At 36.6% G+C, this 12,828-nt stretch overlaps 4 protein-coding genes across 5 annotated transcripts; 2 read left to right on the forward strand and 2 right to left on the reverse strand.

Moving 5' to 3' along the window:
- Nucleotides 1-1,254: 1,254 nt before the first annotated feature.
- LOC106312663 (cationic amino acid transporter 8, vacuolar) lies at nt 1,255-3,198 on the reverse strand. Its single transcript, XM_013750266.1, has one exon. The coding sequence runs from the start codon at nt 3,156-3,158 to the stop codon at nt 1,401-1,403; it is 1,758 nt and encodes a 585-aa protein (XP_013605720.1). The 5' UTR covers nt 3,159-3,198; the 3' UTR covers nt 1,255-1,400.
- A 2,126-nt stretch (nt 3,199-5,324) lies between these two features.
- LOC106312664 lies at nt 5,325-6,111 on the forward strand. The gene has a single exon (XM_013750267.1). It carries the CDS (start codon nt 5,544-5,546, stop codon nt 5,826-5,828), a length of 285 nt encoding a protein of 94 aa, XP_013605721.1. The 5' UTR covers nt 5,325-5,543; the 3' UTR covers nt 5,829-6,111.
- An 849-nt stretch (nt 6,112-6,960) lies between these two features.
- LOC106311956 (60S ribosomal protein L18a-like protein) lies at nt 6,961-8,074 on the forward strand. The gene is made up of 4 exons (XM_013749309.1): nt 6,961-7,263; nt 7,428-7,509; nt 7,651-7,768; nt 7,866-8,074. The coding sequence occupies exons 1-4, from the start codon at nt 7,077-7,079 to the stop codon at nt 7,920-7,922; spliced, it is 444 nt and encodes a 147-aa protein (XP_013604763.1). The 5' UTR covers nt 6,961-7,076; the 3' UTR covers nt 7,923-8,074.
- LOC106311955 (septin and tuftelin-interacting protein 1 homolog 1) lies at nt 7,896-10,755 on the reverse strand. Of its 2 annotated transcripts, XM_013749307.1 has the most exons (2): nt 8,134-10,755; nt 7,896-8,024 (listed from the first exon to the last, which is right to left on the reverse strand). In XM_013749307.1, the coding sequence occupies exons 1-2, from the start codon at nt 10,652-10,654 to the stop codon at nt 7,975-7,977; spliced, it is 2,571 nt and encodes an 856-aa protein (XP_013604761.1). In that variant the 5' UTR covers nt 10,655-10,755; the 3' UTR covers nt 7,896-7,974. The 2 variants fall into 2 exon arrangements, with proteins under 2 accessions (XP_013604761.1, XP_013604762.1); XM_013749308.1 differs by lacking the exon at nt 7,896-8,024 and having other exon boundaries at nt 8,042-10,755.
- Between the last annotated feature and the right edge of the window lie 2,073 nt (nt 10,756-12,828).

Here is a 12,828-nt window from a genome sequence, read left to right on the forward strand (position 1 = left end):
TTTTTGGTGTACAAAAGAGTGAGATGAGTGATGGTATTTATAGTGAACAACAATACATAAAATAACAAAGATGGTGCTTAATTTGGTAAATGAGTGGGTGATCATAGTGCTTGATGAGTAGATGATCATAGTGCTTGAGTTTGGTAAAGAAGTGGATGATCATTTCAATGCTTATCTTATAACAGTAAGAACAATTTGAGGCAAGTATTCTCATTGGAACAAGGATCATGGAAAATTTGAAATAAAAATCAAGCTAAACAACATAAAATACAAGACAATCATTATTTTAAAATAAAGCTATTTTAATACCAAAAAAATATATTTTATATAAGTTTTGAAATTTTTTCATGTATATATTATTTTTAGAAAGATAAGTTTAGAAATAATCAATAAAAGTAAAGGCAACTCATACAAATATTTGGTAAATCTATTTAACTTTTGAAAATGTCTTGACTTTAAAAAAAAAAAACTATTTACAATTTAAGATAACTTCATCTTAGAAAAATATAATTTAGGGTTGTTAGGAGAATTAAGTTATGTGGAGTTGGTTGATTTTAAGAGACAAATTGTTAAATTTGTAAAATAAATTTAAAGAGTCTTTCATATTTAAAATATACGAAAATATTCTAATATAATAATTTTAATAATTTAGAGGATATATGTAATATTTTAAATGTTTTGTTTTATGAGTTAAATAGTTTAAAATTCAAGTTTCAACAACACTAAATTTTCATAGAATCATTAATAACTAATTTTTTGAATAATGAGATTTTGCGAATCATTAAAACCAATAACATGAGATTTTGTGACTTTTTCTATCTAAACTATTTGATTAGTCGGTATCTGTTTTTTTTCGTTACAACCACATAACCTACGAAATACAACTTAAAGTTCTAACCGGTGACTATTAAAATAGAAATATGAATGAGTAGGAAAAGATTGAGTAGAAACAAAATAAAATGAATGAAAAAAAAATATTTATTACTTTTGTTTCATATCAATTTTGATAAGGAATGTTTTTGTTTTATAATTTTTTAAAATTGAAGGAATGACAAGGAATCATATGCAACAAAAAAATTTCATAAATGATGTAAATTTTAAAGAATTGGTATAAATTGGTTATTCCCCTTAATTTTTTATGTCGCCAGTTAGCCTTGAGGTAAGGAGATCGCTGACAAAAAAAAAAGAGAGCTAAAAACGTTATTAATTCCAAGATACAACATAATTTTCTAACAAGTTTTCAACACTAAAATATGAAAAGAAGATAAAATATGAAGTTGGAACGATCCAAGTATTATTGCAACGAAAATACAAGAATATGGAAATTACAAAAGAAAACACGTGATTTTATACAATTTTGGCAAACCATAATGAAGTGAAGCGATAGATTTTGTCTGTTGTTAACTCTCCCCTTCAAACTTTGCTTCCTCCATGGGCTGATGAGCTACATCATAAGTTGCATGAAGACCAACGAATACGTAGTACAAAAGCATCACCGTGGTACATATAATGAATCTCAAGAACGCTACATAACCGAGTGATCCGATAAGGAAAAGGTTCATGGCGATTGAAAACGATGGCAGCCACGGAACAAGCGGGACTCCCCAAACTTTAGGAACACGGTATTTAGGAAGAAACGCTAATCCCAAAGTCCCTATAAACCATATGACTCCAGTCACCGCGTAACCGATCCAGCCTCTAACGCCTGCGTTCCACAACGCTGATACACCAACCGAAGAAACAACGATCAGAAACAGAAAACCGAGAAACTTCAACAAACCACTCTCAGGAGTTACGTCCTTCACGTAGTAACGTCTCACGAGCAACGCTACCGCCACGAGCATGAAAATAAAGAGCGTAGCAAAAGAGAAAACGCTCGAGAGAACATCTAAGCTGGTGAAAAAGGAGATAACCGCGCTGAGTATGGTCACAAGGAGAGTAGCGTTAATAGGAGTTCCTGTTTTCGGATGAACCAAAGCAAACCACGGAGGAATCATATGAGACCGAGCAATCTGAGTCGTATACCGAGCTTGTCCTAAAGAACCAACAAGAAGACTTGTAGTCATACCCTTCAAAGCACATATACCAACCAAATACTTAGCCCATTTCATCCCAATCTGAGAAAAAGCAACCGAATACGCCGCGTTGGGATCAATCTCACTGTACTTCACCATCATAGTCAACGCCAAAGCCATCAAACAGTAAACCACAGTGATCATAGACATAGACCCAACCAAACCAATCGGTATATCCCTAGCCGGCTTCTCAGTCTCCTCAGCCATGTTGGCAACCATATCAAACCCGGTGTACGACCAGTACACCACAGCAGCCGACTGAACAACGCCTTTCGCTCCGTAAGGGAAAAACGGAACCAAGTTTGAGGTTTTAGAATGAGTAAACCCAACAACAACTATAAACACAATAACACAAACCGTTACAACGGAAGTAATCAAATTAAGCCACGAAGTCCTCTTAGTCCCACTCATTGCTATACCGTTAGCAACTAAAAGAACCGCCACAGCGACCGGATCCAGAAGATCAAATCCATTAGCAAAGGAATCGACTCTAATCCGAAAATAATCTGAATCGTTCTTAACCAAGCTCGCTAGATAACTAGACCACGACCTCCCTAAACCAGCAGCACCAACGATAGCCTCGAGGAGAATATTCCCAGCAGCTATAAACGCTATGAAGTCTCCTAACTCAACCCTTAGGTAAGAGAAGGAGCCTCCAGCTACAGGAATCTCGACTCCAAACTCGGCGTAGCATAGCACCGATAACAAGGCCGAGAGGCCTGAGATGGCGTAGGATAGCACAACGGCTGGGCCCGCTCCTACGCGGGCCTCCTGGCCCGTTATCACGAACACGCCGGACCCGACCACCGAGCCGAAGCTGAGCCAGAGGAGGTCCCACCACGTGAGGCAGCGGCGCATGGGGTTCTCGCTCTCGCGGCGGGCGGCGTCGATCTCGTAAGCGTCGGAGGAGCGCGCGAGGAGACGGTCGGCGAGGCGGGGACACGTGGCGGAGAGAGCTGATTTGTAGGAGGAGAGGCTCTGGAAAGAGAACTCCGGGAAGAAGTCTTGCTTCCTCCATCTCCAGTAGCTCCTCCGGGGGTTTCGGTCGTCGGAGATCGAGTCCTGCTGCGGCTGAGCTTCCATTGGCTGACTTGTTTGGAAGCAAGGTCGTGTTGACGAGTAACTAGAGAGTACAAGATTGATAAATATAAAATGTTTAGTGCCTTTATTTTGATTATAGAAGAGTTTTGGACTGGTTCTGTAAATAACGATATAATTATTTAAATTATAGTTATAAACTCGTGCGGGATTCACCGACAGTAGAAGTCTAGTTAGTCTTATTTAATTATTACTCCTTGTGTTTTTTAATATAAATCGTTTTGCACAATAAATTAAAAAATCATTAATTTTTTATATTTTCTAAACAAAAACATCGTTAATTAATTACCTAACCACAAATCAACCAATAATAAAATAGAATGTATATTATCATTGGTCATATAATATTAAGTGTTAATAAATTTTACATATAAAATCGAAAACGTCATATAATTTTAAACATAAATTTTTTTCTAAAACGATTTATATTAAAAAACGGAAGGAGTATATTATAATTAAACTCGTGCGGCATTCACTCTTATTAGAGAAACTCGTAACCAAATTATAGGGTCGTTATGATATATAAAAGTACAAGGGATCAATCGATAAGAAATGAAACTTAAGGGATCATTGTGTAATAAATACTACGCGGACTATATGTCTGTGTGATAAACGTTCAGACCTGTTCGATGCTCGCGCAAGGCAGCAGAGAGATTACCCACCCGACCCGGAATGGTTCGGCCCAGGAACGTCTAATAGTTTACGAAAATGCCGTAGCCGAAGTCGTTTCTTTAGTTATGAGTTTTTTTTGTTGTTTTGGAAATGCACATCAGGTGATCGACGAAATGTCTGAAATGAAAATAGACTCTCTTGAACGAGTATTGAAACCCGGGTATGTATGTGCGTTATGCGTTAGCCATATATACATGTTTATCTTCAAGATATAAGATATCTTTGAATAAACACAATGACATCAAAGTTACAATGATCAATCCTACACTGCTTAAATGCTGTAAACCCTTTAGAAATTGTGTATTCATTTCTACTAAGGAAACTTCTGCATTTAACTCTTTGAGACCCTTTCAAAGCTTTATGCATTTGTCTTTTTGAATTGTTTTGTTCAACTCAATTTTGGGATTATGATGAAAAAACTGTAATGGCTGAATATAAAACAAAGTACTGCCCAGCTCTTAGCTGCTGGTGGTTCTCTGTTTTGGATATGATGTATGCCTTACTCATTTGAATCTCTTTTCTGCATTTTTTTTTTTTTTTTTTGTATTTTACGGAACTCATTGACACATTCGTGGTTTAAGCTTGCCATGTTTAAAAAGATTTAGAGTTTCGTGATCAAATGTCAATTGCGTTTTGATGCATATATGTCTTTTAATCTATATTTTCGAGTTTCTTGCTATATGAATTAGGCAAAGTTCGAGATCAGGTAAATTTTAAGCTTTCATATACTAAATTGTTTTTGTTCATGGTGGCTTGAATTCATAGCTCCTCTTACAGAACGTTACTAATGTAATAGGTTGGAAATTTCTTAGTCTTGATAAAAATTGTGATATAAGTGGAGTTGCAGTTAAGAAAATGCAAGTAGTCAATGATAAAGTTGTGTGATATTTGCTATAAATTATCTGTGATTCAGATAAGTGGAAGAATAAGTCTTCAGATTTGCCACAAGCTCTCTTTCAAAAATGAAATTTTATTCTTAGTAGTAATGGTTCTCTTGATGTATACATCTAATTTAGAAATCTTCAAACCCTTGTTAATTGATCATTATCCACACTTGAGCCACATATTGATTGCTATCATCAGATACCCTTTTCATTAGAATTATTTTTCTAGACTTCAGATTCAATGGCAAACACTGAACTGGTCACTGAAAAAGACATCTATGGTGATGATCTTTTCAGATGTTATTACCAAACTCTGATGGAAAGTGTGCAGGTGAGACCAAATTACTGAAATCAAAATAGAAGTTGCTAATCTCTTTCATATTTCTGTGCTTGAAGTTCTTTAGATTCTAGAAATGTGTGGTAAAGTATAATATTAAAAATAATTAAAAGATATTTTTTTTTCTTATGTGAGAAACTAACAGATTTTGTGAAAAGGAAAGAAAGAGACAGATGCTTTTGTCATGCTTACCACCTTTATCCGTTGAAAAATCTTCCACCGTAGACCCAAAGATATATAATTTGTATACTTTATCCTTTTAAGTTTTCTTCATCTCATAAAGAGATGTGTAGACACAAAATATTTTCAGATTTTTAAGCTTTCTTCTTCTATCTGTGGAGGGGACCAGAGAATCAATCAATATACACATATATTGGTTCGGTTCCACTTTTCTTGATAATAGAATAGCTTTGGTTTCTCAATTTGAGTTGATTCTGGTTTTTGTAAATCAACTATCATGATCAGTTCCCAAGAAGAATGGATACTTATACTTCTATCGTCGTGATCCTATGCATCGCTTTATTTGCAATCAATCTAATTTTTGCTTGTTTCACTTGCTTCTCCATTCTTCATAGCTTCATGACAGAGACAACAAACCAGGATTTTAGTGATCTCAGGAAGAATCTTATTGAACCGGAAGAAGCTAAACCAGATGATGAGAAGGTAATGATCATTGCAGTCTCAAGTAACCAAGGATTCTCTGGCTCTATGGATTGTGATGATTGTGGCCAAGATTGCTCCCATGATATTTGTGCTTGTTGAACAAAGGTTGGATTCTATTTTCACTACACACTTTCTCCTCATGTTTTGCATTTTTCTTCTTTGATCATTCCTACTTGTAAATGGTGAAAACTGTGGGTTGAGAGTATTACATCTTATGCATCAGAATCCAGAAGTGCTTTTTTTTTCATCTTGTATCACGAGAAATAGTAATCTGAACATGTATTATACTATTTTATGTATAATGTATCACCATGTTTTAATATAGTTTGAACATATGTATTATACTATACATCAAACTCTAATGAATTTTTCCTTACTTCAAGTTATTTGGTTTTTTCAACTATTTGATTTTTTTTTCCTGTGTGTAGCATAATTCAAATGGAGGTGTAGACAAATTTGAATTAATATTTTTTTATTATTAAATTAACCTTCAGGGTTTATTTTTCTCTGAAGACTGAGAATTAAAGGCAAAAGGCTCCACTAAAGACGTGGAGAAAAAGAAGTTAAAACAAGTTCCACTCATTGAAAGTAATATAAAGCTTTTTTTGTCGACAAAAGTAATATAAAGCTTAACAACGAAATTGATAGTTGACAAAAGACCAATTACCAAATTCAAATAAAGTAAAAAATGAAGGCAACGACAGCGAATTGCTTATAGAGACAGATTTCTAGTTGAATAATAAGAACAAAATAATTGAAGGTGATATTTATTATTTTTTATGATTAATTAGTTTGATGGAAGTAGGGAATCAACATGAAACTTAAATGATTAGGAGCAATTAGTTAATTCCATTAATCCTTCCAATGAACTTGAAGCTTCTATGGATGAATTTAATAGTCATCATACACACCACATGTTTTCATAAGATTTTTGAAACTATAAATACTATTCCCTTTTGTTTTAAATTATTGATGTTCTAGTTTTTTGTTTATGTATTTAAAAATGGATATTTAAAATTTTAATTAATGAATATTACTCTAAACTTTAATATATACGAATGAAAAAAATTTCTTAATATGTGTACATAAATATTTTAAATATAAATAATTAAGCTTATTTATTAAACACATTTACTCAAAACATTGCAGTATGTGGGCTGTCAAGGCATATAATGAAAACTCTGGGTCCATACTGGAAAATACACATTATCCCGGGTCTATAAGCGAATTATAAAATAGCTGATTTAAAAAACAAAACAAAAATAAAAAGACTTCAACGCGGCAACACTTTCCATCTCGACCGAGTCAGAAAGAACGATCGAGACGAAAAAAAGAAGAAGAAGAAAGATGGGTCAAGCAGAAGAAGAAGATAAAAGCAAAGGATTTGCTGAGGAAGCAGTTAACCAGCATCATCATCATCATCATCAATACGGTACGTTTCAAGGTGTTTCCAATTATCCTCAACCTTCGCCGCCTCCTGGAGTTTACGATTCCTCCGCTCCTCATTACGTCCACGGTTATCATGCTGTTCCAGGTAGCTTCTCTTTGCTGAATTTTGATGTGCTGATTTACATATTTGGAGAATTAAGGTTTTAAATTGACGATCATGACTCTCTTCCTCAGTATTCTTCATTGACAATTTAGAAACTTGATGCAATTTAGGGGTTGTTTGACTAACATTATGTTTACTGTTGTCAGTATATGGCATTGCTGAAGGAAGACCTGTGACTGTGAGACAACGCCGCCTTTCTTGCTGTGGAATTGGTCTTGGATGGTTCTTGTAAGTTCCTTTTGCATCTCTCTGTCTTCACATGGCAGCTACACTTGCTTTTTTTAACAATGTCCCACTAGCAACAACTTTCAAACAAAGATCTCGCTTGTTTGGTATCTCATAGAGAGTTTGTGCTTGATCTTATTGAAGGTTCATAGTTGGTTTTTTCCTTGGAGGAATCCCTTGGTATGTCGGAATGGGCATCATGATAGTTGGAAGGAGGGTTGACCACAGGGAGAAACCAGGTTACATTGCTTGCACCATCGCTGTAAGTTATCCAACACTCTCTCCCTCCATGTTTGTCCTTGGATTGCAATCCGACTCTGATCAAATTGATTGAGATATGTGTAAACACACACTTTCAGGCTATTCTTGCCACGATCGCTGTTATTCTTGGTGTATCTAAAGGAGCAGAAGATTGATGATCAATCATTTATATCTTTGGTTGATTCAGAACGTTTGTATAGATGTCGATTAACATTGCGTGCTGTATTCATTATCTTCGTACTTCTTATGAACTCCTTCTGAACATAAAGAAAAAGATGTAAACTTATAAAAGTTATTTGCCAACCAAGTGTGATAGCAATACAACAGAACCTTACATTAATAAAAAAAGAAAGTGTAAAATCTAACGTTTTCCAGAGACACTTGCATTGTTGTGCATCCTCAATAAGTCATCAGGAGTTACAAGATACCAGCCTCCATCTTTCTGAGCCAACAGCTTCTGGTTAACCGAGTCTATCACCACACTCACATTCCCAAACCCATAAATCTGGAGACCATTGTGCATTCTATTCGGCTTAGGTTTGAACAGCAACTCCTTCTCTTGCGCAAACACTTCCAACACTTCTTTCAAACTCAGCACCTCGTTGCTATCCATCTGAACTTTGGCCTGAGCCCGAGCCGGCTCGAAGTGTCTCTGCTCTTGTGCCTTCGCCCTTGGCTGAGACACTTCAACTCCTTCAACAGCTTCCATCAACATATCTAAACCACGCTTCAACTGAATTCGGATCCTCTCGTTTGCTGAAAGCTCTTGCGGGAATGACTTCTTCCAGCCGTAATACCAGTTGTGGATCTCGTCGAACCTCGGTTTAGCACGCAACCAGTGGTACAACACATCCAGCCATTTCGGGAAGAAGAACCTCTCCATCAGATCAGCCATTAGGTGTATCGGCACTGCAGATGCCCACTTCATAACCCAGTTGAACTGGTCTAAATTCTGGTTTGCTGGGTTTACCTGAAACTCCTGCAAGGCCAGCTGAAGTTTGGGGACTATGTAACGTCGCATAAGCTGTTCCCAGCTTGTAGCATCAAAAACCGTCTTCCATGGAGAGAGAATAGTGTAGGCGGATGGATCACTAGGATGCCAAGCATCAAGAACATTACTCAACTTCATCTGAATGATCTGATATAGAAACTCCAACTTCTGACCAAGTCTTGGCAACCAAGGGTGCACCCAAACATGGATCGCAACAACTTCCCTTCGTGGGTCCCAATATTCAACGGCAGTTGACAGTTTTGGCAGCACTACTGTGTCCAAAATCGTATCCATGACAGATGAAGGCAGCAGATCTTCCCATGTCTCTATGAATCTAAGCATCGGCTCAGGGTCTCTCGGTTCCCAGGTATTGATGCCAGCTATACGCACAGCAGGTAACACTACCTCCGAGACTAGTTGACTGTAAGGCGTTGAGATTACCCAGATATTTTGATTTTCCTCGACTTCCAAAAGCTTTCTCCAAGAAGATATAGCCTTCAAACCATGCCCTGCATCCCTAAGAGGGTCCCAGCCCTGAAATATTCTGATAAAGAGAGGCAAGGCCAGTGAGCAAGCGATGGTGGACAAGTTGCAAAGCATGTAATCATGAGGATAGCTTGCTTGTAGGTCCTCGAAACGATTTGCAAGGGAATCCAGCGTCAAGCTACCAGACGTATTCTCCAGTTCGATTCGACTTATCTCATCTGCGATATATTCCATGTTGTCTAAGTGCGTTTTTTGTTTCTCTTCCTCCTTTATAAGCATCTCCTTCTCCTGCTGCAAGCTCAAGGCTGATTCTCTCTCGTTCCTCAAGTCCCTATCAATCTTTTGAATTTCATGTTCGACTAAATCAACAATCAGTCGCAAGTTGTGCTGTAACTCGGGCATAGGAACATCTGCTTCTCTTGCTTTCTCCTCTGCATCTAAATTTTCCAAATTCGTCACAACCCGAACCTGTGGTCCTCGCATATCAATAATGGTCTGCCCACCACCAAAACCCTCTTCCTGCTTCTTCTCCAACAACTCCTCTGCAGTGACATAAACTTCCTTCCTCGCCTTCTTCATCTTCCAAAGGTTTCTCCCTCCTCTATCACCATGGCCCTGATCATTCCCACTGGCCGTAACAGACTTCTTCTCCTCCACCTTCTTCAAATCAGGCAACTTTGCCTCCTTGAAATCATTATACCCCATACCCATATTCTTGGGCCTCAACTGTGCTTCAATAGGAGCTACAATACCTTGCTGGTTCTTCCCAAGACCACCTCCCTTGTACCCCATCTTCTCCAGAAGCTTCATTCCAATTCCTTTAGTAGCCTTCTCAAACTTACCTATATCACCACCACCTAAACTCTCCTTCTTCCCTCCCTTTGCACCACCCTCTTGACCTCTCTTCTCCATCTTAGCCTTCTCTCTCATCTTTGCCCCCTCAGCTATCTTCTTCCCGAAAGCACCAGGTAAAAGACTATCCTCATCATCAAAACCAGACGCATTACCCCCTAACCCTAACCCTAACCCTAAACCTGACCTTCCAGCACCCAATCCACCTCTAACTTCACTATCATCATCAACAACCATATCATCCTCCTCATCATTAGGTTCCCTATCAATCTCTTGATTCGGCATAACAGTACCTGTAGATACGAAATTGACAGGCTTGGTTAAGTCGGCCTTCCTTCCCGAATCCAGATCCCTGCGGTTCTTCTTCCTCCGACCTCCTCCGCCGCTGGAATCGTCGGAATCCGAATCGCTCTCGGCGAAGACTCCGTAAGTAGCGTCGTGCTTGGTTTGTTTCCGCTTCTCCTTCCTCTTTTCGTATACGAACTCGCCGTTCTCCCAGCGGCCTCCTTCGTAGTCGTTCTCCATGCCGAACCTCTCCATCTCTTGATACTCGTCCATGGCCAATCAACAGATCCCTAAACCTCTGCGAATTTTTGTAATCAGATTGAACGAAATCGAGGTTTTCGGATTATTTTTATTGCAACTCGCCGACGTCGAACCGTATCGGAGATTGGGCTTTTTAGATAAGATGGGCTTATTTATTTGTAACTTTCTCACGTGCTATTTCTTTGTAACTCTCACAGTCTCACGTGATCTATCATCTTCTTCCTTTTTGAACTCTTTTGTTGTGTGGGTGTGGGCCCAACCCTATGTCCTTAGTAAAACGAAAATTTTGTAATGCCTGTAAACATGAGTTTGCTGTCTCGAAACCATCGGCTCTGAATTAATAACGATTGCTTAATAATACGTTTACAACTAAAGGAAGATAAAATAAAAACACATTTAGGATGAGATAAAATAAGAGAAATATTACACCTCCAAGGTATACTATACTCATAGAGTCATAGTTATAACAATAACATTTATCATTTAATTTTTTATTAAAAAAAACAAAAACTGGTGTATTTTTATAAAGCTAGTATGCATGTTGAAAACATATACTATTTTCTAATCTCCACTTCATAATAGTATTAATTTCAGGTTGTATGCTTATTTAATTTTATTTATTTCAAGGAGTTTTATGAATACTTCTCATAAATTCATAACTCACAAGTAAAAGCATGCCTAGCTTCGCGACGCCGACAAGTTCGTTAATCCAAGTCTATTTATTACTAGGGGGTATCTCCGCGTTTCGCGCGGAATATTATTTCATTGTTGTTAAGTATGATATTTTGGATAAACAAATTATGTGATTTTCTTTATTTGTTAAGAGAATTATTTGGTGTTTTTGTTGTTTTATGTAGTAGTAGGTGATAGGTTAATATATTATGTGTTTGTTTTTTCAATAATGTGTTGTTGTGTGTATAATATTAATTGTTAGTGGTGAAGTGAGTCTCTGATGACATTGAATTTCAATAACTTGCTTTTATGAATTTGTTGATTCTAAGATAACGTTTTCGACTTCGAAATTATATTTTTTATATATATTTTGGAACATTATTCTTTTAAGATGTTTTGTGCCCTTTTTCCATATTTTGACCGCGAGCCGTCACCATTCATATTTTGACTGCGAGCCGTCACCATTTATGTATTTCGTTTATCTTTATGGTGTGCGGTACTTCTCACCATTTCCAAAAAAGACTCACATTCGTGCTCTTATTCTTCCTCGCCTTCTTCTCCTGTGGGATTATCTGATATTTTTTGTAAATCGGGTTTATGAATTCCCATTTGTGCGGTTGTTTCTCACGCGTTGTAGGCTGTTCCGGTCAATATTAGCGCTCCTCTTCTTCCTTAGATTTTGGCTTATGTTAGGAGCTGCATCCCCTTGGGTTGTGACAAATTTTAGTCGTCTTTGATGTTGTCTTCCCCGTCGTTGGTTTGCTGTCAATAATCCCTGCTAGTCTTAGTTTTCAAGATCTGATTTTTGGTGATCTAACATTTATGCTATCTTTCATAGTTAGAGTACGGTTCCATGGTTTGTTGATTTTGTTTCGTCTCCCCTTTCTTCAAGAAAATATTGGGTTAAATTGCAGTAATCTAAAAGAAGAAGGACCTAAAATATATAAAAAAAAAAAATATGTTGACACATGTCATCAAATCCCCTTTCCACATGTCAAAAGAAGAGAAAAAAGTCTACTTTATATATATAGATTTCTTGAACAAAACAATAAATTAGTATAGCTAATCAAATAAGCTTACGTTAGTAACTTTTTTTTGGTCGTTACATCTATGGTATTAAAAAAGAAGTACACATTTGAAAATATTATTATTTCATTAATTAAACTCCCTATTTTTTTGCTTGTCTTTTTCAGTTGCATTTATGAAATATCATAAAACGAATAAAACTGCATAATTTATTACTTATCTTTTCAGTTACATTAATGAAATATGCTTAAATGAATTTAAACTTCCTGTTTTATTGTTTGTCTTTTTCAGTTACCTTAATGAAATATCTTTAAATAAATTTGGACATAATGTCATTTAATCAACAAAAAAAACTCATGAGTTATCCTTACATGCATAATTTTAATAATGGAGATTTTAAAAAACGTGTATCATTAAAATGTTACCTAAAACATACATCACTAATATATAACATGAATCAATAAAACTAGAATTTGACTCACACAATT

The sequence above is a fragment of the Brassica oleracea genome, chromosome C8, assembly GCF_000695525.1.
Source record: "Brassica oleracea var. oleracea cultivar TO1000 chromosome C8, BOL, whole genome shotgun sequence".
In the NCBI taxonomy this organism is placed as follows: domain Eukaryota; kingdom Viridiplantae; phylum Streptophyta; class Magnoliopsida; order Brassicales; family Brassicaceae; genus Brassica; species Brassica oleracea.